Genomic DNA, 24,413 nt, shown 5'->3' with positions numbered 1-24,413 from the left:
TTCAAATCAAAACAAGATAATACAAAAATGAAAAATCATTCCACAGAACAGGTGTAAATCTAGCTATTCTTGCAAATAGTGTTTCTTTATTTATAAAATACAGACTTTTCTGTATTTTAGAGATTCAAGTCAATACAAGTTACTGCCAAACTGATAAAACAGTAAAAGAACAACAGATTTGGTAGCAGAGTTTGAGTACAGGTACTTGCAATTAAAACAACCAGCAGAGGGAGTATAAAAACAAAACATAAATACTCCTAACAGCTCTCTTTTTAATTTTTTTCTTTTAAACTTATGATCTTTAAATTTCGCTTAAAATGATTATAACTGTGCAGAAGGTACAAGTTCCAAAATATGAAAAAACATCCATTTAATTTTAAAGTATTAAACATGACTAGAAACTATAACACTTTTTAAGCAGTATTAGTAAATTTACCTTGTATTAGCCCCATCAAACTAAAATCCCATGATTTTAATCACGTTGATCAACAAGTTGCATAAGTCATTTCCAAGTCATAAACCCTCCCCCCTACACTCAGTTTCATGCTTATTTTATGATTCTAGAACTAAATTTGTGTTTCAAGAACAGTATATATCATCTACTTGTATCAGGCTACAGCATAAGATCTTAAAACTGAACAAAAGGTAGCACTGATGTGTACAATATATGATTTTAAAAAGATCCTTAGTGCAGATGAGTGTTCATATGAACATTTGAAAATCAAGACACTAAGTGATGTATATGCAGAAATAAACACCAATCTTCACTCTTTCAAGTTTTCACCAGATCCAACCTACAAGAGTGGCTTAAATGCCAACAAAAGGAGGAAGGACACAAACAGTGGTGACTGGAGACATCAGCCTTGTTCCAAAACCTTAAATGAACAGCCATCCCACTCTAAGAAGTGATGAAGGTCATCACCAACTCAGGTACGTTATCCTACTGACCATTAGCTACATGCTTTATGCATAACAATTTCTTTCACAGTTCATCTTAAACAAGAAACAAGCCTCCTGAGAGTCAACTCTGAAGAATTTACCTCCTTCCTCAAGGCCTGTGAGTACTATGTTCCCCCAGGCTTTCAGGCAAATACTGACAACGGAGCTTAGAAGTCAAAGGGAGATAGGATTAGTTATTACAAATGTAAACCGCATGCTTTATAGACTACAAGTTGCAAAAATACCTAACTTAGATACATGCATATTCTTTCGATATTAATTGCTCACATCCAGTTCCCATTCCCCTGGCTTTCTGTTGTGTTTATTTGACAATTTTCTCCCACCTTCCTTCTAATTAAAATAACAGTGCTTCCGAGCAGGACACATGCTGCTCCTGTATGTTCCTTCAAAGCCTGGGATTACAAAGTGCCAGTCCTGATGGGTGCCATTGAATGACATCATGTACCATTGCAAATATACACTATTCTAGGGACAACTTGCTTCTCTTATCAGTGCAGAGCCAAAATTCCTGGGGATGAAACCCAGGGACAATTCCGTTTTCCACATCAATAACTAAATTTTAAGGAAAATTTAATTACAAAACCAAATTCTGCCCACTTTCACACGATACTTAGTGCTGAAGATCAGCATTTGGCTTACAAAATCCTGATTAGATGTAATAAATACACAAACCAGGAGTAAGAGGGTTGAGTCAAGACTGACTTTTCAGTTAGCCCAGGTACAGGAACCCTTTAAACTTTATTTAAACTTAAAATTGCCATTTTTCCCTACAACAGACCTCTCCTACAGATACTCTCCTTAAAGCTTTAAGCAGCCTTAAAGTCTGTCACGTTCAAGTGCAAGACAAACCTGCTGCATCACAAAGGAAAGCAGATTAAACACGATTTTATGTAAGATTATCAATATGTCAGTAATATTCCCAGAAGTACAAGCCTCCATCCTGTAAAATACTCATATCTGTGAGTACACTCAAGGGACACAGATGAAATATGCTACACACCTGCAACTTGAGAGACCTTGCTTGTAGAACAAACGTGGGATGCTCTTGTGAAGACATCTCACGAAAACCTGGAATGCCTGGCAACTTGCAGTATCCTAAATATGGTAGAAATCCACTGGAGGATTGATCCAGGACTGCAGATATGTTTCCTGGACACATTGTTTTGCAGCAAACTACACATTTAAAAAATTGGGAACAACCACACACATAGGGTCTACATAACCATCTACAGTTCAGTCTAGTGCTTCATTCAGAATCGTAAGAAAAACAGTCAGGTAAGGCACAAACTGAATATTGCAGAATGTGAAATTTTAAAATAACAATTATCTAAGAAAGTCTGGAAAGCCTGACTGGATTACATGCAAACAGAAAAAGGTCTAAACAAGAAGGAATAATACATCCCCAGCAATTTCATTGCTTTCCAGTCTTGAATACCCTATTAGGTCACTTTTAAGTCTCCCCTTCGAAACAAACCATCTTGTCCCTCTTCCCTACAGAACTCACCGTTTTCCCCTGTAAAAATACTTAGGCTTTTTTTGTCCACAAAGTCTAACAGTATATGCACGGATATGTATATTACTAAGAATTTGAAATATCATTTGAGAATCAGTAAGAACTATGAGATACAGTATGTTATCTGCATTATTCTATATGATCTCACCCTCTTCAAAGCAGTAATAATAGTCTTCTTGTTGTACTGTAATTAGTATTGTGTACAGTACTCCTAACACAGTCCAACAAGTGCTCTTTGCAATAGCTGTACTGTAACTGAATAGTATCTGGTCTGACTTCTGTCTACTCCACCTCTTTTTTCAGTTTGGTTTCCTAAGGAAATCAGACTTATGCAACCATTTGGAGGATGTACACATATGTACATATGCGTGCTCGCATATGAACATCTGCCTGACCTTATTAATACCTCTTGACTCCCCTTGGCCAGTTTCAATCAGAGTCGATTCAAGATTAGAGATCTCAGACTTTTAAGTTCTTGAAAGTTTCATGAAACAGGCAGCAGAGGACAGAAAAGTGGCTCCACAGACACAGAGAGGCTGTACGTCTTATTAGAGATGTCAGTAAGTTCACAGGGAAAAGAGCTGCTCTGCCCCTTTCCTGCCTGCAGGAAAATCTTCCGTCAGAGGTCACTCAGTCAAACATAAGCAAGTTTTTTCTGTTCAAGTGTTCATAAAATTGCTCAAGTGTAAGCCACTACTTCTTTTAAAATGGTGTGTGTGCAGAGCTGATGTTTTCCTTACTTTCTTTTTCTTGGTCTAGACTTCTATGACACATTCTCTGGCTCTGTCCCTTACTCCCAAGTCTACTTACTTTAAAACATCAGAGGTCTACTACATCCATGACTAGCATTCAATGCCTCTCAAATGCAGAGAAAAAAAAATGCAAGAGCTTAAGAATCCCTAGAGGCTCTAAAACTAAACATGTATGTGGCATAATCATCTATTAAATAAAGTTTCATATTTAAAGCACTGTCTTTTTGCAACTATCTTTATACATCTCTCCCATATAACAGAATACAACCACACTTGTAGGCTATTAACACTTAAGAAAGCTGTGAGGTATTAAGACAAACAGAGGTTTCAGTTGACATCTTTATACCTCTTATGTCCCCTCAAAATACATACATGCATGAACTAAATACTGTTTGCCCGTATCCAAAAAGCCATAAAAGTGAAGGTACGCCAAAAAATTAAAATGAAAATTGAGAGACACTTTAAGGGATAAACCTACGATTTAAGAAAACATCCCACAAAATCCCCAAACCAATCACTGTTGATCAAAGTCATCCTCAGCATCAAAACATTAGGGGGAAAGAAAAAAAGTTCTTCGTTAGTTAGAGCTATTCAAGCCAAATATGCTCACTGCTTTGAAATTCACCAATCCCAAATCTAACCTAGGTAGCAGCAAATTCTCTGGTGTAGGCGGGGAGCGCTGGCGATGAGGGGCTCCCAGCGGGGACGGCCAGCCCGGCCCCGAGCGGGGGTCGGCCCGAAGCCCCGGCTGGCCCGGGCCACGGCCGCGCTGCCCAGCGGCCCCGCAAGGCGTCGACCGCCGAGGCGCGGTTCGTCAATGAAACGCCTCGGAAACGTGAACGCCGGCGGCGAGGCGAGGCGAAGCAGCGGCGAAGGCAGCCACGAGGGCGGCTCGGGGCGAGCCCCCACGGGGAGCCGGCCCGGCCGCACCGCGGTGAACGGGGAGCTTCGGCAACGCAACCCCCCCCCCCCCCCCCCCCCGCCCTTCGTCCCCGCCGCCTCGGCGGCTCCCCCGGGCCCCGCACAGGCACTTACCGAGCCGTCCCCGGAGGCGCACAGGCGGCTGCTCTCGCCTCCCCACCACCTCCTGACACCGGCTCAGCGCAGCCCCCGCCCTCGGGCTTGCTGCGAGCTGGGGAGCGTTTCGGCGGCAGCGGAAGGCGCTCGCCGCTAAGTGCCATTATTGAACGCGTCAGTGCCCCACTTATCCCGGCAGTCGGTCACTTATTCCCTTTACAGCACCAGCCCCCAATAGCAAGAAGCACATGTTTCCTCTCCGGCTTGTCATCCGCTTTGCAAGGAAGCCACGGCCAGAAGAAGGAGACACTCAATGCCAAAATCGTATCAAAACCACCGAAATTGCAAGCGTGTGGCAGATCTGACAGGAGGTGCAGAAAGAAGCAATACATGTCACCCTTTTCCGTTCTCATCCGCTTCTTTTCTGTCAACTGCCGATACTACAATGCCTCCTTATTGCTACTTCAAGTAAGTAGAGGGAAAAGTCTCCATTCCCCTACGTATCATTCCCGATCAAATTAAGCGTGCCCCAAATAAAAAGCGAATGCACACACACACACCGAGTTACGTCTGATCCCGAAACGATGCAGAAATCCCCGATGCATTACACACAGTTCCCACAAAGAGCACTCGCTTACATCCAGCATCCCCTTTGTCCGTGCATCCTCAACACACGCCCGGCCGCTCTTCTATGTGTCCACGCACGCCCCACGCACACAACCCCTTTGTGTCTTCGCCTCCCCCCCACTCACAAAGAAATGCCCTACCCTCAACGCATGCACCCAGCCTCGGGCAACAGCCCTTCACCGCCCCGAGCCATGCGCGACCCGCCGCCGGGCACAGCGCTCCGGTACCTACTTGTGCTCAAGAAACAGTCTGTAAACCTCCTAAAGCAGCTTGCAGAATTAGATCCATCTTCCATGTCTGGCCCTAGGCGTAGGGGAGACGAGAAGGAGAAGAAGGCGCCTCTCTGCCGCTGCTGCCGCCTAGGAGTCCTGCTCCCGCCGGGTCCGTCGCCTCCTCGGATCCCGTCGCCGCGGGCTGCTGCTGCTGCAGCACCGAGGGAATTGCAGGACCACAGGCGAGAGGCGGCCGGGGAAAGGAGGAGCCGAGACTGGTGCTGCCGGGGGCCGCCGGCTGTGGAACGGAGCAGCAAGCCCTGGATGGAGGAAGAACAGAACAGTCTCCTCCTGCCGCTGCCGCCTGGATGGGCGATCAAGTGAGCTGCTGCTGCTGCTCCGCCAACATCTCTTCCTCCTCCTCCTCCTGCCGCTCTCGCTGCCTCTCCTCCTCCTTCCCTCCCTTGGAGACTTGTGAGGTTAAAGGAAGACGAGGAGGGGAAACGAGGAGGCGGCGGCAAGAAGTAAAAAGAAGATGGAGAAGCGGAGGAAAAGGAGGGGATTGGAGCGAGGAAAGGAGCCGCTACCGCTCTGGGGACGATGCTGGCGGAGGCGGCGGAGGAGGCTGTCCCTGCAGCGCGGCTCCTGCTGCTGGTGGTTGTTAGGAGGAGAGAAAGGGAGCTGCAGGCAGCCGAGCCGCCTCCAGGAGCGGGGGGAGGAGGAGACCCGCCGCTGCCTCCACCTCCGCCGCTCTGGCCATGGGAGTGGAGCGGGCGGCTGCCGGAGCCGGGCTTTTCCCCTGCTGCTGCAGCCAGGGGGGCCGGGGGGCGGGATAAGATCCGCTTCTCCGGGTTGGACATGCTTCCGCTCTTCCCTCCCTTTCGCGGTAGTTTAAGGCAGGACGCCTAGGAGAGACACCGGAGTAGACAGAAAGGGAAAGCCAAGAAAGGAGCGAGCACGAGAGACAGCCGCGGCTCGGTCCTTCGTTCCCTCCGGCAACCCCCGGGCAGTATTTCCTCCGCAGCCCGGCTCCCCTCCCTCACAAAGTCTTCACATTTTCGTTCCCCCTTTAGGCTGGAGGGGGACGCGGCGCTGCTGACCGCGAAGCGGTTCCGATCCCCTTTTAAAGTCCGCTTTTCCTCATGCTCCCACCTGGCATTCAAACAAGAGAACGGCAACAATCTGTATTTTCTTCTATGCAATGCAAATATTGCCCTGTATGTGCGTGCGCGTCTGCAAAGAGGCAGATAAAATCACTGCAGTGCTGCTTCCAATACCAGCCCCGGCCGCCAGAAAACGCCCACTGGCGGAGCAATCACTTCCCAAGCTGCCTCCCTTCCTCTCACTACCAACCACACACACGAGCACAGCGCTTACCGAAAGGGATCGCGGAGAGCGCGAGCGACAGAAGAGAAAGATCCTCCCTATGCGGCCTCATTATTTTAAACAGCTATTTCCAGCCTCTGAGATCAAAAGGCAGACGCCCTGCCGCGCCGGCGATGAAGACGCTCGAGAGCAGACCCTCAGTTTCGCTGAGGCATCACGCCCCCCTTCCCACACCGACGTGCATACGGTGCCGAGCAGACTGCGCTCCGCAGCGCACGTGTGTTTCGCACACCGGCTCCCTTCTTCTTTCCTCCCCTCCCTCCCTGCCCCCGAGTTTTACCAGGCGCGCACCGACCTACCTCTCACCCCTGGGCACCAGCCCTCCGAGCCACGCGGTCCTCCGAGGCGCTGCCCGAGGCCCCGGCCCCAGGTGCGGCGGCGCGTGTCACACCCGCGGTGGCCTCGGCCCCGCTCCGCACTCCCAGGCGGAGCCGCACACCCGAGCTGGCGGCGGGGTGCGAGCTCCCGCCGGACGGCCGAGCCCGCAGGCCTGCGCGGCCCCCTTGACCGGCCCGCCAAGGCCCGCCAGCCGCCGGGGCCCAGCCGGTGCCGCTGCGCAGGGGCCGCCCGGGCGCTGCCCGCCGGGGCCGGTGGCACGGCGCCTCAGCGGGGCTCCCCGCGAGGAAACGCCCGCCCCGGGCAACCCCGGGAGGAGGCTGGAAACGGAGCGAGGCCGAGCGCGGCGCCAGGAGCCCCTGCGCCCCGTATTTCGTTTTCGCCCTCAACTCGCTCTGCCCTCGGCGCCAGCCGCCGCCGAGAGGCGGGAGGGGAGGGCGAAGCGCGCCCCGCCGCTGCCTACCTCGGGCAAAGGGGAAGAGCGCCAGCGTCGCCAGCCAGCGGGGGGCTGCGGCCGGCCTGGCCCTGGCCCGGCCCGCCGCCGCTCCGCTCCGCTCCTGGCCGCGGCGCTTCCCTCGCGGCGAGCCGCGGGGGGAGCCGAGGACACGCGTGCGCCCCAGCCGGACCCGGCCGCGGAGGAGCCGTTGCCCCGCGCCGCGTCAGGCAGCCTAACGGAACCCAACGGAACGCAACGGCCGCGGCGCGCGCGGCGCGAGCCCAGCCCCGCTCCCCGTCCGCTCTGCCCCGGCGCGCAGCGCCCGCAGCGCAGCCGCGCTGGCCGAGGCGCGCGGGGTCCGGCGCTCACCTGCCGGGGCCGCCCTCCCCTCTCCTCCCCTGCCGGCCCGGCCGCCACCGGCCCGCGAGCCCCGGCGGCGCCGCGCGGCCTCCCCCTCTCCGCCGGGGCGGCGGAAACGTCCCGCGGCGAAGGCACAGCGGGGGCGGGCGGGACTTGCGCTGCCTGCGGCTTCCTCCGGTCACGTACCTGAGGCGCGGGGCGGCCGCGGCGGCGCCGCCCGCCCCCGCGGGGGCCGCGCGGCTACGGAGCCGCCGCTGCGAGGCGAGCGGCCGCGTACAGAGCGGCTCCGCGCTCCTCCGCCTCTTCGGCCGGCCGGAGCGCCCCGGCGCCCTGAGCGGCTTCAGCGCCCGCCCGGCGCGGGCACCTGCGCGCCCAGGTGTGTGCGCAGAGCGCGGCTCCTCAGCAAACTACTGCGAAGTTTCTGTCGCGGCCGAAAGTTAGCGCTTTTCCTTTCGAATGCACTCCTGCTTAAAAGAAAACACCAGAAAACAACGACAGCAAGGCACTTCCAGCTGTCAAGTCATTCCGGTACTTTAGCGAGAGTATTCCAGGGCTGCTTTTAACGTTAGGGTAAACACTCGTTCCACGGGGAAGTTCGGAGTCCCGCCGCGAATCTGGAAGGCTGCAAAATCCGGCGTTTCCCTGAAACCACAAAGCTTTCAAATTAAAACGTGTTTTCAGCTAGTTGAGCGCTCTGCAACAGTGGGAAACAATCCACGCTGTTTGCAAAAGGTCTGAAATGCCAAAACAGATTAAAGACTCTCATTAAAAAAACACCGAACAAACAAACCAACCCTCGGAGAGGGCAGGTTTTACTAAACTGCTTTCCTCTGCATGGTTCTCAAAACTTGTTTTTGAGACTTGTTTTTACCTAAAAATCCTGAACTGAAACGCAGAAAACTGCATCTGCTTCTGTGATGCATTTTCTCATAATCCATTTAACCTTATCAATCCAATTTAATAACTTCAATTTCATATATTTATGTGAGACAATACTGTGCTTTTCTTTCCTTAAATCCAGCCCTTATTTACCAACTCTACAAGTAATGCTTTTTTTCCCTTTACTGCTGAAGAATGAATGAAGAGATCCAGCAAATATTTAAATTCCCTTAGAAAAAGCTTAGTTAATGGAAACAAAACTTCAGTGAATTATGTTTTATTGTTGCAGTCTATTTGCCTAGCAATTAGCAAGTTACACATAAATACTATTAGAAGATCTCTAATACTAAAATGTTTAAACTGAGAAATAATCAATTGAAATAAGACTGACAACAGCAAAAGCTGCTCACCTGAAAAAATGAAAGATGGTACTTTGTACAGATTAGTCCCAAACTGTTTCTGTCAATATCAGAGTAAATTACTGAAACTTTACATTGCCCATTTATATTTGAAAAAAATCTTGTTTGACTATGCTAAAGTCCTCAATTGTTGCTCATCTCAGCTACAATTATTAAAATACCACTGCCTCAAAGTGTACATTTGTGTATTTATATAAGAAATGTGAATTGCACATACATAAAAATGTATGTGTATATTCAAAAAACTAGACAAAATGCATCCTGAGTTGTTAGAAATCACCAGATGAACAGTTTGTAAATAACTTTTAATCTGAAAGCTGCTTACTTGATTATTGGCAGTTCATAGCTGATTGGTCATCTGCTTCTTGAGTAGGAAAGTAAAAGCAATTATAGAAGAAACATTAAATGATAATGAAAACAATTTTAAAGATACATATTTATAAAAACATACTGATTTGCAAGCAGTCAAGTATGCTTGATGCCCATCTAAATATTAGGGAATAAGTTAGCAGTGAAAAACATTTTCATTTTCCCCAGTATATTTGTAAATCTGAGTTTTCATTGTTTAGTCAGCATAAGTTTGCATTGTCATAGTGAGATGATGCAGCTGTGGTACTAACCATACATCCACTTCATTTACCAGAAAATTCTCACCAATTCCAACATGAATTTTTGATGTGCTTTGATACATCATCCCAAAAAATGGATTTAAAAAACTTGTGAAACACAAATAAATGCAAATTAAAACATTTTTATGCATCCACTTGCATTAGATGCAAGGGTTCTAGCATGAATATATAATGTCAGTGGAACAATGGTGGAAAAAAAATTTTGTATATGCATGTGTAAACACAGTTTCCCAAGAGCTCCCCAGCCAGAGTTCCCAGTGAAGTCATCAGGAGTTGTAATATGCATTTTACTTACAGAAAAAGGCCTATTTTGAAAGCAACAAATAAGCCTTTTCAGCAATAATTTGGTAACACTCATCATAATACCTAAATCATTATGTAAATGTGAAAATCATTATGAAAAAGGTCAAACTGAATTACAACAATGGTTTGTTTGGTATAAAATATAGCTTAAAACCAAACACCTATTCTTCCCCTATTCTCTCTACTACTGTTCAAGAATAACAGTGGCTCATCCTTCCCACTCCTTTGCCTGGTAAATCCTCTCTTCCCACTTATCGTCCTTATATCCCCTCTATGCAAGCATGATCAATTCCTTGAAAAAAACAGGGAAAGATAGATTATGGGGAAAGGGAGTTTAGGAAAAGCCAAGATGATGGCAGTATAGGAGCTGAAACAACCACCTGAGTGTGGGTGAGGCAGGAGGAGCCACCAAGACATACATCGCACGCAGCCTACTGCAAAGGTGGGGCTGAACCAGCCCACTGAGGATTGTGGGGAGCAAAAGCATAAAGGCAGCTTTAGACCCCAGGCTCTAGATCTGAGTAAATACAGTGCCAAATTAAATCCCCTATGGAAAGATCCTGTGTAAAGTAATAAAAATAATTGCATTTTTATACGGATTTTCTGCTAAATGATCTTAAAGCATATAGTAATTATTACCCAGCTACTGAATTGCTATCACAATTTAGAAACCTACAGGCAGGATATTGTTCACTAAAGTCTTATTCTGTAAATCTTTGGAGTGATTTATATCGAACCCTGTTTCATAAGGGATTGTTTTAACAAGGGATTATTCACCAACACCAAACACGTGCAATGAGTACATTTGTTTAAAGAGCACGAATCAACCTTTTTCTCCGATTCCTGCAAACGCTCATACGAGCAGCCTCTTTTCCACAGGAATATTAACTGCGAGGGAGAGCATTCACAGCATGCAAACGCGTGCTCGCGCTGCTGTTCATGCTAGCAGCCATCTTGAAAATGTTTGGGGGCTTTGGGAATTGCCTCGTCCGGACGCAGAAGAAATAACGTGTGATCCAAAATGAACTGCAGTTCATTCAGCAAATCAAAACAACACATTCTTAAGAAGTCCAGGTCTGTTCAGAAATAACTGATATACAGAAAAAGAAAGAAGTAAAGAAATACACTGTTTGCTTTCAGTAGCTTGCTCAGCCCTGCTTGTGTCACGGCTTTCTACTCTGCAAGGCGACATGTGAAAGGTTATGTGGCTGGAACTATATAATAATAAGGCTTCTGCAGAAGTGACATACTATTAGATATATGAAATGCTAATACATGTAATAAAGCTGATGAAGACGATGTCTTTTTCTGGCAGACTTTCCCCCCCCCCTTTAGAAATTTACAGAAAAACCCCGCAAAAATTTTTTTTGGGGGGGGGAAATTGCAATTCTTTATGGAAACAAGACAAATCATGCACAAGGATGTTTTTTTATGAGAAAAATTTCAAGTAGCCATAGTGCTACCAGTAGATTGTAAGAAAAAGCAAAAAATATTTTTTATTTTAAAAGAAAACAAATAGTGTTAGCTTACAGAGGAAACTATTTACATTTCACCTTCCTACCAATGTATTTGGGTTTGTTTCCTATAAAAGACTATACAAGAAGCTAAGAGAAACATAATAATGCCATTTACTATCTTGTGCAGTCCTGTGCAGCACAAAGATCCTTGTTGTTTTTTTTTATTTAAAGGGTGTTCAAAGGAGGAAACAGTTTGAATTTAAGTTACTTTTGTCAAAACAAGAAAATAAAAACCGCCAGAAAAGACTGTTGTCTATATAAATGAAAACTTCAACAATTGTTTTCTTTATAGAGAGATGCTATATTATAAGCCAAAGGCACCACAAACACTGCATTATCGTTGATATAAAAATCATCTTTGGATTCATGTCCAGCACAACAGGATCCTGGCTTGGGACCAGGGCCTCTTAGGTAGTAATGAAATACAAACAGCAAGCAGCATAACAGTTGGCAGGATGGGCAACAGCACTGTTGTTACCTAATGCTGTTAGAACAGCTATTTTTATTGCAACAAAAATAACTAAGGTTATCAGTATTTTGTAATCTTATCTTTCCATTTTCATATAAAAAATCCCCTAGAGTTTATTTATGACTGAAAAGCATCAGTTATAATTGCTATCTGGTAGAAAAAAAGGGGGGGAAAAAGCTAATATTGACCTTTTTTCTCCTTCACCGTCAGATGTGTGTCTTGCTAGCATGTAACACAGACAATACACTGCCACTGTCACACTAGGGATGCCAGCTTTTCAGAATAACCTTCTCTGGCAACCCCTTTCTTCCCTTTCCTAAACTTCTCAATGACTAAAAGTAACTAGACTTCTCCCTAAACACTTTGCACAGTTCTTGAGATATCCTTGTGCCCCATTGCTGGGAAAGTCTGTGATGGAACTTGCAGTATCAGCTATTAGTCTGCATATAGGTTTAGGACAGAACAAAACCTTACAGTTGCGACCTTGATATTAACAGAAGACACAAAAATAAACAAAGAGACTGAGTCCAGCCTTTAGAAATAACTACACGGAGATTAAAAAGTGGAACTCAAGTGCTTTGTTGTGACTTCTGATCATCACTGAGAGGAAAACAAGCTTGTCCTCTTAGAATAATGATTCTTCCTCTTCACATTAATTCCTCCTGTTTGTACCTTCCTACAAATCTCTATTTCTTCTTAACTCATTTCTTTTACTTGCCGTAACTGCAGAGTTCCCCTCTGGGAAGAACAGGACTTATACTCTCACCCTGTTTGTTAAAAAGGTCAATCCTGAAACCGGCTGAGAGTGAATTGCAATCGTTAGACTTCAGAGTTAACATCCTGATCAGACAAAGAGCACAAGGAAATGCCTACTTTTAGCAATCACTGTCTACTTTTATGTCATCTAAGGTAGTTCTGTTTCAGTCCACGCCTAGTTTGCATTTAGAAACATATCTTTGCAATCCTGAAGACTAGAACACTCATCTGCAAAAACAAAGCTCAAACCCTTCAGAACTTAAGTTCATCCTGCAGCCCACAGCTATCCTGCATGGACTCTCAGACTAACACCACTGTAACATGCATTCATCCAACTCAACACTCACGCTGGTAAAACTGAGAAAAGTTTCATCACTGAGTAACTTTTCTCTGTCCTGGCCTCAATTTAAACACCAACAAACACAGCCCCACTTCTCACCTCCTTACAGCAGCACACACACACATACTATGAACATACACCTAGCCTCTGTATAGAGGGCATACTTACTTTTTTTTTTTTTTTTCCTTTTTTTTTGGCCTGTTTTTACATACGGAGGCTTGCTCACTCCCTCTTTCCTCTTTCTCCCTCTCTTTCATCTCTCACACACACATGCATAAAGGCACTATTTCTCCAGCTGCAAAATCAAGATAACAGTATTGATTTTCTTTGTAAATTAATATCAACATGAGCAAAACACCACATTGAAGGCTAGGGTATTACTGGCATCATCCCTGAACAAATATTCTCTCACACATGCAAACCCAGACCATTGCCAAAAAGCTTATCTAATTCAACGTGATTCGTCTCCTCCAGAAGTGGACACACCTGTCATGCACTTCACCCTTCACTCTCTTTTATCTCCTAGTCTACTTTTTCAAAATTATCTCTCTCACCATCATGCAGCAGCCCTGCTACACCCCCAAGTTTCTGTCCCTCATGCACAATCCATCAATCTTTCTTTCCAGGTCACTATTTTTCCCCACACCACCACATGTTCCGCGTCTCAGCAAACATGCTGCCAGTGGCAGCATCACTGCTGTCCCAGCTGCAGCAAGTTTTTCACCCACTTTCCCCTTGTAGCCCTCAGGGGTTTTCCCAGGAGCAGCTTGGTCCTGCTCCGCTGCCAGCAGCACCCTCGGGGTCCATCAACCCTCATCAGGGCCTCGGGATGCTCCTCAAGCCTTACTCCAGTGTGGAGGAGAGGATGGGCTAGAGACTGCCTGTGTTCCATCAGAAGCTTGCGGTTGCCTATGGAAGAGGCTACAGAATGGGAGAAAAAGAGCCAGCGTTATTTTGGGTGGCCTGCCCATGGAGACAGGGAGTCCAATCATCTCTTTGGTTTGACATGGGTTTCCCGAATAAATGATTGAGACACCAAATGGAGACCATGGAGGTCAGGCAGAATAGACAGGACACATCCTACACACCTGATAATAAGGATCAGCAGCTACTCCAAAACAGCCCAGAAAGAGCAGGAGCAAAAATAACAATCTCTTTATGAGATTTCCTTAAAAAGAAAGTAAAGTTACATTCAATAGGTATTGCTGATATGAGTCCTGTTCAGGCCAGGAAGTTCGTTATTCATGTTAGCCAAACAGGATTGAGATTTTGAAATAGTGACTGTTTCATTACATATAAAATAAACACAGTAATAGTATACTGGAAAATACTGCAACCACATTTGGAAAGAGGAGACTTGGTATCTAGCAGATTTTACAAATAGTTTATTTGAGCTGATTATGTAAGTAATTTTTTTTTCTTTTCTTTTTCTTAGACACATACATTACACCTCCAAGATGAAAGCAGAAAAGAAAGCACAGTTTCAGCGTAACCAGCTGGAAGCAATCTGTACACTATCCTTAGATCAGCTTTCCCTTGCTGGACACAGTCGGCAAGGGTGTGAATGTTGCACCTGTGGATCTGACTGTTTTCCAGACAAAGCAGCAATGTAGTTCCCACCTAATCACATAGCTTCAGAATTCCTAAACTGAGAAAGCTTTTGGCAGTCCCTCTAGTTTGCAGTTTCTAGGAGCAGAAAAAGGAAGTCCCAACACCCAAGTTGCATCAGTCTGTCTGCACATCAGATCTGGCTCAAGCACACACAGATATAATTATCTATCATTACGTGTTTTGTTTTTTAAAAAAATACAGATTGACATCCAGACTAAACAGGCCATTAATGCAGGAGCAACTCTGGGTTTATTTCTGGAGAAAGGGTTCCTTTGTGAGACTGTACACCTCCCATTTAACCTAAAGCTCTAGGTGGGGTTTTTCACCTGTGGTTACTCTAACCCAAGTTGTGCTTTAATTAGATGTGGCTTCACTACATACAATCTAAAGGATTTTACTAGAGAAGCAGAATATTTGCTAGCAGTAGCTTTTGTTGCCTGTCAGCCCTTGTGCTGCGTATGGCTTATCACAGCACAGAGTCAAAATTGGAGACTGTTATTGTCACTTACAAACTAGTGAAGAGCTGAATATCTAATTTAATGGGGGGGGTTGTTTTGTTTTGCTATTTCAGCACCTTGGAGCTCCAAAATAATAGACTCTCATTAATAAAGCTTTAATTGATCCATGGCACAAGGCTTTAAATACGGGTAAAGGGAGCCATAGGAATCTTTAAATAAGGGGTTGGAGGAAAGAGAGGCAATTAGACACCGTTCTAGGGTGAAGGGAAGCGTAAGAAACAGCGCAAGTTACAGGAGGTAAAGCCACCCACTCGTTACATAGAAGCTGGTCCCAGCGCTGCCACGCAGAGCCCGTCACCGTTGCAGGTCAGCGGAGCTCAGCACCGGCAGTCAACAGGGGGTCCCCCGCTCCCTCACTTCACTCCCTACTAGCATAGTCTGGCCACACATCCAAAACTCAGTTACACTGCTCCGAGTACACTACTCCATCACTCCAAGCAACCAAAAGGTCATTCAGAAGCTCACTCTTCCTCCACCTAACTTCCAGCCAAAATAAAAGTACAGCCATTTCTTTCAGACTATCTTTTCCCTCTAGCTTTAAATAGCTCTTCTGCCTTCTGGACATCAGTTCCCCGAGGTATTTAAAAGGAGCAGTAGTGTCTTCCTCAGATTTCATTTTCCTTGACTAATTAAGGCAAACTCTCTTAGATCCTTGGTATAACAGGAGCTCCAGTCTCCTGAACGTCTTCCTAGCCCTTCTCTGCACCTCTTCCACTTGGAATTTGTCTTTCCACAGTACCAGTCACTGCAACTACACACAGAGCAGATGAACTCCCACAAAGGTTTTACAAATGGCACAGACACTTCCTCAGTTATACTGGAAAAACTTTGCCTGCTATATCGTGATTGCAATACTGGGGGGGGGGGGGGTCGCTGTTAAGCAAGTCATCCTGTGATTAATACAGGCATCAGGACTTTGTTCCTTCTCAGTTATTTCCAACTGAGGAGCTCAAAGACAAAATTCTTATTAGTACCCAACTGAATGATTTTGCACTTTTTACTGCTATATTCCAGCCCATTTCTATTAATATAGACTTTAAAAAGTTCTCTGCTTCATTTCAAAATCTTCTCCAGTCCCCCTCTGCGCAGACAATAACCTCTCAAATTTTATAATCAATGAATTCTGTTAACACTCCCTTCCTTGCATATAAGAAGAAAAAAAAAGCCTCGTCTCCAAATTTTTGCTAAAATCAGCTTGTAACCTTCCTTCCTCCAGTGTAGCAATTGTCCTCCCTTTAGTTATAAGCATTTTGCTTACTCATAGGTAGCCTACAGCACCCAGAGTCTCACCAGCTTCACAAATGCTGAAGAATTTGCCTAATGCCCTTGCAAAATGGGGTATTACTAATGCTATTTTACGGGGGAAGAAACACAGAAGTTTAAAGATTTTCCCTAAAGCTACACAGGCAATTTGTAAAAGAGTTGAAAGAATGAAGCAGCAGTATTCCCATGCCCTCTCTCTTCCTTTGCCTACCCTATCACCCTTCTGCATTCTCTCATCTACTGCATGTGCGAGCTGGGAGTTGGGGCTGGGGCTGGCTTTAGGTGGAGGCAAGGCAGGAAGACCCTGAGAAGCACAGAGTGCCAGAGGCACCCGGCCGCCTGCTCTGCTGTGCCGTGCCCTGCCAGGAGGACAAGCAGACCAGCTCTTCAAGCAGGATTGCTGCCCAAAGAGCAGATTCAAGAGAAGTGCAATTTTTCAAAACCACATGCAGGGCTGAGATCAAAGTAGTACTCTCTCCCGAGTACTACTCATATGCAGGAGCTCTCCACAGAACATTAAATTACAACATACATCAACTACCCAGTTTAATCTGAGAAGAAATTTAGAAACTCCCAGCAACATGTGCTGAACTGTTGTTTGCTAAAGGATTCTCATTTAGTTTGTTTATAGCAAGATGTAAAGCAGCCTCACCTCCATGGGTGTCCCTTCTCTTACATGCAGACTTGTTCCCTATACTCAGGTTTCTCTCCTGTCCCGAGTGCAGAAGGAAGACTCCTACCTAGAGATTAGTGCATTGTCAACATTAACAGCTTTCATGAGATGACTACATTATGCTGCCAAGTGGAAATATTTAATCCACATGCCTTGTCATGAAGCACAGCGCACAGTCTGATATGCTTCTGAAGTTTTTCTTAGACTTCTCCACTATTTGGTTTTAAGGCAGCAACATGAACGTAACTGACACAGCAGCAGCTGCTCTCCTTGCGCTGCCCTGTGCTCCTTTTTGGGACACAGATGACCTGGTCACAACAGGATTTACTACAGCTACTACCTCTGTGTATACTGTGTGTCAGGTTCGATTTTTCATACAACATATTGAAATGGCTGTTGTTTCAAGTTAAAAAAGAAAAGTTAATTCACACTCTTCCATGACAATCAACATAGCTGTGTTGCAGCAGATGTTTCTCTTTAAGAATGTATAGTCACATTACTTCCTTAACCCTATAGTACCAAGGAAATAAAGGAATAAATGTAGAAAGGAAAGCAAAGATCTAAATTCGGATGTACAGAAGTATACAAAAGGCAAGAAAGAACAGCTGTGTTATCAGATAGCAAGTTACAATTCAGAAGGAAGGGGAACATGGAGAAAGGTGATGGAAAACTAAGTGGAGTCACCATCTCAGAGCTTTAGGGGAGTGCTGGGAAAGGATACATCGTTGTTATTTAAAAAGCAGATTTTTTTTTTTAGCTTTTTAGCTAACAAGTTACCGTAAATACTACCACACTCTTGCATTAGATTCAGGCAAACAATTATAAATACGATTGTCTAATGGCTCTTCATGTTCCTGCTATCCATACATTTCCATACAACCCATAAAACAGTCTTCCTGAATGAGAAGTTCAAGCTGACTGGTGATAATTCACACATTTATCCATGAGAAAGACTCTGTCCCCACTATGTCTGGAACCCCGTGCCTGATTCTCTTTTGTTTTATGCCAGCATAATGCCATGGACTTCAAGGGATTCAGCTATCTATACTGCAATAAAAGTAGAGTCTGACCACATGGTTTTGCCCTTTCCTTCCAGCCCTTCCCTCACTGGACCTCCTTTGTTTCACTCTTTGTAACAAACCAGCCACTGCTTCTTGTTCAGACCTTCTCCAGCAGTGCCTCACAGGGTGCTGCCTGAGATGAGGTGCTGCATCTCTCTTTCCAGGGCAAAAAATGCTGAAAAGTTATCTACCTATTATGGTGCAGGTGAGCACTTGCTGCAGTTGCATGGGAAAAGAAATAGAAACATTTCTCCACAAATGCTTGAAGGGGAGGGAAGTTTGAGGATCCCCATACAGGTAACAGTGTTAGCATTGTGTGAAGTTAGTAGCAATGAACAATTTCAAGCCCACCACTCTGATTAGATGAATCTACCAGATGGAAAATTACTTTAAAAGCTAACAAGACTGTCATATTTTGCTGATTCTTCAACATGTGCCTTCCAAGCATGTTTCAAAACAAAACAAAACAAAATCCTCAGAAAGCCAGGGAAAGCAAAATTACCACTGGGCTTTTCACACATGAGACCAAAACAAACTACCCACATTTGCAGACTCAGACTTTGCTGGCTATTTAGATGCAAGGTAAATTTTTCAAGCTCTGCATTAACTGCTGAATGGAAGGGATTTCTTCAGAGTTCCCTACAGTAAGTACTTATTCAAAAGAAAAACAGATGGGACAAAATGAATAGATGGTATATGAGATTATATTCATACTTAATATTATTTAATATACTGAAGAAATTGTTTAAGGTTCATTATTCCCTGATGTCACTCACTGACTAGGTAATTGACCTTCAGTTATGATGGGAACAATTCTGACTTGTGCAGTCAACATCTTCAAAACCATTATGTTCTGCCATTTGGGGAAGACTTTACTTGAAAAAAACATCCCTGAATTTCCTTACTTTGATATCACATTTATCCTGCATTTCCTGCAAAAGTCCAATGGAATGGGCTTTTGACTCCATTTGTGCACGTCTCTGATCATGCATGTTATAGGTTTGCATATTCCAAGCACAAATATTGACTTTGCCCAGCTGACAGGTCATTTCAGCCTATGCTTAATCCTTGAAACATTTTGTTCTTGTGTGTTTAAGGACTCTACGGGCACTGTGTTTATACAAATGGCTACACACACAGAACTAACTAAATAATTAGCACTAAATACTAAGGTATAACCAAGCACTTGTACGTGATGATTGTACCTGTTTTTCTCCAGAAACTTGGGCAAAGTCTGGCTAGCATAGTACTGTTAATAACAAAAGCATTTGCTTCTTTTCCAGAGAGGCTAAATTTGTATAGCTGGTTAAAAATTTTCACAATACACAATATGTAACCCCACTGTGGGAATCATTGCTATTCTGAAAATTAGATTCTTATTTATAACTGATGAGGTACAGTAGAAATTAGCAAAGAAGTACACTTAAGTTTCAGAATCTAGGCTGGCCATTCAATAAATGAAGCTAGGAGAAATCTCCTATGGACAGTTCATTCCACAGTTGCCTTCACTGAGATTTTTTGCAGCTTCTTCTCAAGTTGCTGAAAGCAGATACTCTCAGAACAAGGCAAGACCATTAGACAGTGCAATCTGGAATGGCTTCTCTTACCTTCCTAACAAACCTAATTTCTGGAAAATAAAAAAAAAAAAAAAAAAAAAAGAAAAAGAAAAGAAAAAGACTGAGGAATAGGGGGACACAGGGTTTAGTCACAGGAATGGAACACTTAATATGAAAAAGAAGCTGCACTGAGTAAAAGTTGAATCAGGACTTCAGAATATAGCCCAAGAACAGACTGAGCTCCAAAACAGTACCTGGTTGGAACAGTTGGTTTAACTTATTTTGTGTGATATATCAGTACCTAAGAGTAGGAAGAGATCTAAAAATATTAGCATTCATATGTTAGGAATAGTGTATTTGCAAAACAGTAAAATATTGTGAGAAAGTAGGGATTAAAGCATGCATATAAATTTAGTTGTTGCTGAATGTCTCTGTCCCATATTGTTACAGAACTTTGCGAAGTGACTGCTCACAAGCGCCTTCTGGACACCAATTTCCTGCCTCACCGTCTTCCTCCTTCCCCCTCCAATTAATCAGTTTGTCTTTTCAGCTCTGTGAATCACAAAACTGAGTGCACTCTGAATCACCCTAACGCTCATCCAAAAGGTAATTCCCCAAGCAACTATTTACTTGATGTGATTGCAGACAACATATACATGGCTGACGTGCAAAGAGCTCTGTGTTAGTACCAGACAATTTTGGCCATCAAAGCCAGCTGACCTCACTGGTGAAAAATACTCCACCTTTTAGAAAGTTCAGCTATTTTTCCCCCCTCAATTTCTTCCCGAAAATGAATCCATTTACTGAAAAGGTTATTTTTAAAGCCATTTGGAATAGGAAAAGGTAGGCAAAAGAGTGAAAGGGACACATGGATATGGGCACATAGAAATTCCATACAGCTCTTGAAATTTTAGCTTTTAATAACCCATCTTCATGTTCAAGATCCTGCACTTCTTAATCATGCTGGGAACATTTTTATGACAACTAGACACATCCTGACATAGCTATCAATTTGGTTTCACAAATTAAAATGGGTTTAAAATGAAAATAAATCAGTTTTCAGCTCCTCCTCCAAGTAGAGGACGATATGCCTCATGGGGGTGGATGGGCTAAAAAAGCATAATTAGGGGGGCCAGGAAGCACTCCTAGGTTGGAGATAGTACTCTGCTCCAGAATTAGCACTCCCTCCTACAGCCCATCTTCTGCCACCCTATAGACAGGCATTTCATGCCACTGCCAGTCCTCCTCATTCAATCCTTTGGAGCAGTCCTCCCCTCCAGCTTTCTGTTGGCAGAAAGATTGTTAATTTTAGCATCGCATCAAAACTAATAACAGCTTTGCCTTTTTTCCCCCTTGTTCAATTACAGGTTCAAATGATGAGGCAAAGCTGACAACCCAGTCAGGATGCTGTCTTTAATTTGTGTAACTTATGACAGCCAGGTAGACATCACCGCTACCAGGACACAGAAGTTATTCCTCAGCAACTGTGCTGCAAGTTCCTCACTCCCTTTTCTTAAGTTAAACACCTTTTAGGCATGCCTGCTCTCCGCTGCTGTAGGCATGAGCATTACTGGGCTAGTTTATTATCTCCTTCTCTTTCAACTCTCTGTATATGGAGCATTTTCCTCTCTTCTCTCTAAACCGGTCTCCTTGGCAGTTTTTGCATGTTGGAATTTCTAGAAGCTGATGTTTTGTTTTGCTCTAACATCTTTAGGAACATGCTTGAATCATGACTGCGATGCCAGATAGCACAATGAAAGACACCTCAGAAAGGTCTTCGATGCGTCCTGCGAGCTTAACCCCCTAACACCTCTATCCTTTCTCTCCCTGCACCCACTGCAACTCTAGTGTGAGGTCTTCATCTCCTGGGCCGAGCGGTCTCTGGCCGCTGAATTTCATTCCACTCGCCTTCAGACTCACCCAAATGCGGGGCCAAGGACAGCACTGTCACCTGCTGCCCGTGGCTCCCCATGCACTCCCTTCCCCCACCTCTTAGCAAAAGCCAAACTCCCGGTTTTTGCTTTCCAGGGTCTCTTTACCAGCAGCTCTCCTCCCACTCTCCTCCTCTCGCTGCCTCCATCTGCTCTGCCTGGGCCTCCTCCGTCCCCACTCCCCCCCTCCCTCCAGCCCTTTTGTGCTCTCCTCACATGCCTGCTCCCAAGCTCTTTTCATGCTGTCTCTATGCCTGGATTTTTCTTCTTAAACCCCATCTGGCATGCATTCACTCTCTTCCTCCCACCTTATATCCCTTCACAAAATAAACTTCAGTGAGACCTAAACAGTGGCCTCTTACACATTCAAAAATGCCTCCAAACATATTATTCTGGAAAATTCACTGGCACTAGTCATGATTTTACCAGTAATCAAACTGGTCTCGCCTTCATTCATTTTCTCTCTTCTCTCTTCTCACTCCCCTTCCTGTCGCCCTTCCCTCCTGTTTGTTCTCATTTTAACTTGGACTGGAAGCTTTTCAGGGCATCTTTATCTTGATTGAGAAGTGCCCTGCATATTGATGAAAGAGAGGATTGAGCTGAATGCAGTCAAAATGCCCTGCTCACTCTAGATACTGCTGGAGATGCTACATCTGAGCATCTCAATAAATATCACCTAGAAAGGAAGAGTTGAAACATGATGATAATTAGAGATTTTGCCCATGTCAAGAAATAACTTCCTTAGATAATGTCTAGCAGCCCCTTCTTTCACAACACCTGGCACTCTGCCCTCCCTACTGAAGGCAACAGAACCCACCCAGGAACGTCTCACTGCCTTTCAGCGGATAGGAACAGCACACAGCAAAACTCCCAGATTGTTAAGTAAAGCTCCCTGGCATCTCTAGATCTGCCATGAATGACTCTTTCTAAAATGCAGGATGATCAGATTTTACTTCTCCACCTTAGATCTGGCTTTCCTCTCCCACAAAGACCAACCTCTGAATTCCACTGCTGGTTCAACAGCAACAAGCACTGTGCTGCCCAAGTTTTGCAGGCAAGCAACCTCATCTTATCTGCCCTAGCTTCTCCACTTTGTACTGGAAATAACACATACATATATTCCAAAATGGGCTGTGAAGACTAATTCTTCCCTTCTTACTTACAGAAGACTGTAAAGATGCATGTTACTCAATTATTTGTATGATGGTAGTGCTCAGGAGGGTCTATGGAGGCTCCACTGCAGAAAGCACTGGGCAGCCCCTGCTCCAGTGAGTCTGTCACCCAAATTTTCTCTAGATATTCCCAGTACAGGCAATTGTACTACTAGGAAAAGCACTCAGGGTTAGCAAACAGGGGTGGCACAGAGCCCAGAAACAGGAATGAGAGGCAAGGAAGCTCCTGACCTGCCGTGAAACATGAAGGAACCAAGACTACCATGACAGAAGTATAATTCACTCCCCAACCTGTTCCTTGAGCAGTCATGAATGGCAATTTGAAATTGTACAATTAATTCATAATAGGCTGCACTGACATAGCAGTTAAGGATCAAGCATAAAAAGCACCATTTCTTTGTGTGTTGGCAATGCATTGCTGAACTAGTATCTTCAGTAACAACATGGTAGAGGAAAAAAATACCAAAACAACTTGCTTTGCAGGGCAGAACATCAAAATCAGTGCAATGGTACAAAACTAGAGAGAAAGAGTAGCTCAGGGGATTGGTACTAGCATTTCATCTCAAGGCTGACCAGACTAATAATTCTGTAATTCATGTCCTAAGACTCAACACAGCAGCACTCACCCCTTATATAAAGGGTCTCACCATTTCAGAGTGATGTTTCTGACATCTGTAGCTCAAACCTTCTACAGTGAAGGCTTTCTGGTTGCCTATAGGGTGTTAATGGTTGCAATTCATTTCTACAGAAGGGAAGGCAAGCACATTTCAAAAACACATCTCTGAAACGAAAATCTATTAGCAAGCCCTCTCAGTAGTTTCAGTGGAAGAAACTTGGGGCTGGACTGGCTTGCAGACTTCACTCATTTCATCCATTTATGAGTCTTTCCACCCAGAGTGGAAAAAAACAGGTCAATGACACTGCTTCTATTCCTAAATCTCAGTCCAGGCCTGCCACCCTTACAGCTTACAGTAAGAAGCAGCTGGACTTTCCAGGCTCCAGCTGGATGGTTGGGAGGACTTCAATGCCTTGGTAGTATTTTTATAGGCTAGGATTTCTAGTACAAATAACAACCCCAACCTACCATTTTCAGAGTAACTTTAACTTTTCAGAGATTATCTTTAACCATGAGAAGAACGTAAAGACTCCTCTTCCCAGTTTGTTGATCTTAAGTTACAAACTGGCTGTCAAGAACTGGATATTTTTCAGGGGGAAGATTTACGAGAGGGTGTAATTAAACAATGCACCTGACTGCAGGAAAGCACTAATGCCCATGAAAGCTAATTTCCAAGGACTTTTAAAGCCTCATGCAGCTTTTTAACAATACTAGAGAAATCTACAGTAACAACCCAACAATTTATGGCTAAGTTTTTATCTTTACTATGCCATCAGAACCCCTGGGACAGTCCTGGAGTTTTGACAGAGTAAGTAAGAACAGGCCATGTTCAGCAGCTGCTGTGCCATTCTTTAAAGCTTCATCAACATTTTACTGCAACCTTTTTTCTTTTTCATTAAGAAGCTTGAATAGTAGGGCTTTCTAGTAGCAGTTGCCTTTATATAGCTCTGTATGGCTTTTTCAGACTTCATTTAGACTATCTATTTACCAACTAGCTTGTCAGTGCTTTGAAGCAGGGACTATTCTGCATTCAAGCAGTATGACAAACTAACATGACAAACCTCTGATCTGGGTTAGTCCAAGATAAATTCGGGGGAAAAA

General features: G+C 44.7%; 1 protein-coding gene across 1 annotated transcript in view; it reads right to left on the bottom strand.

Annotated features, from left to right (window-relative positions):
* Window positions 1–5,941, bottom strand: part of PDE10A (phosphodiesterase 10A) — a 185,762-nt gene extending 179,821 nt beyond the window's left edge. The window contains exon 1 of the mRNA XM_062573701.1: window positions 5,101–5,941. Coding sequence (XP_062429685.1) covers window positions 5,101–5,941 — 841 coding nt within the window. The remainder of the gene's footprint in view (window positions 1–5,100) is intronic.
* Window positions 5,942–24,413: the final 18,472 nt, after the last annotated feature.

The sequence above is a fragment of the Rhea pennata genome, chromosome 3, assembly GCF_028389875.1.
Source record: "Rhea pennata isolate bPtePen1 chromosome 3, bPtePen1.pri, whole genome shotgun sequence".
Taxonomy (NCBI): domain Eukaryota; kingdom Metazoa; phylum Chordata; class Aves; order Rheiformes; family Rheidae; genus Rhea; species Rhea pennata.
This window is presented reverse-complemented; position numbering and strand designations above follow the sequence as displayed.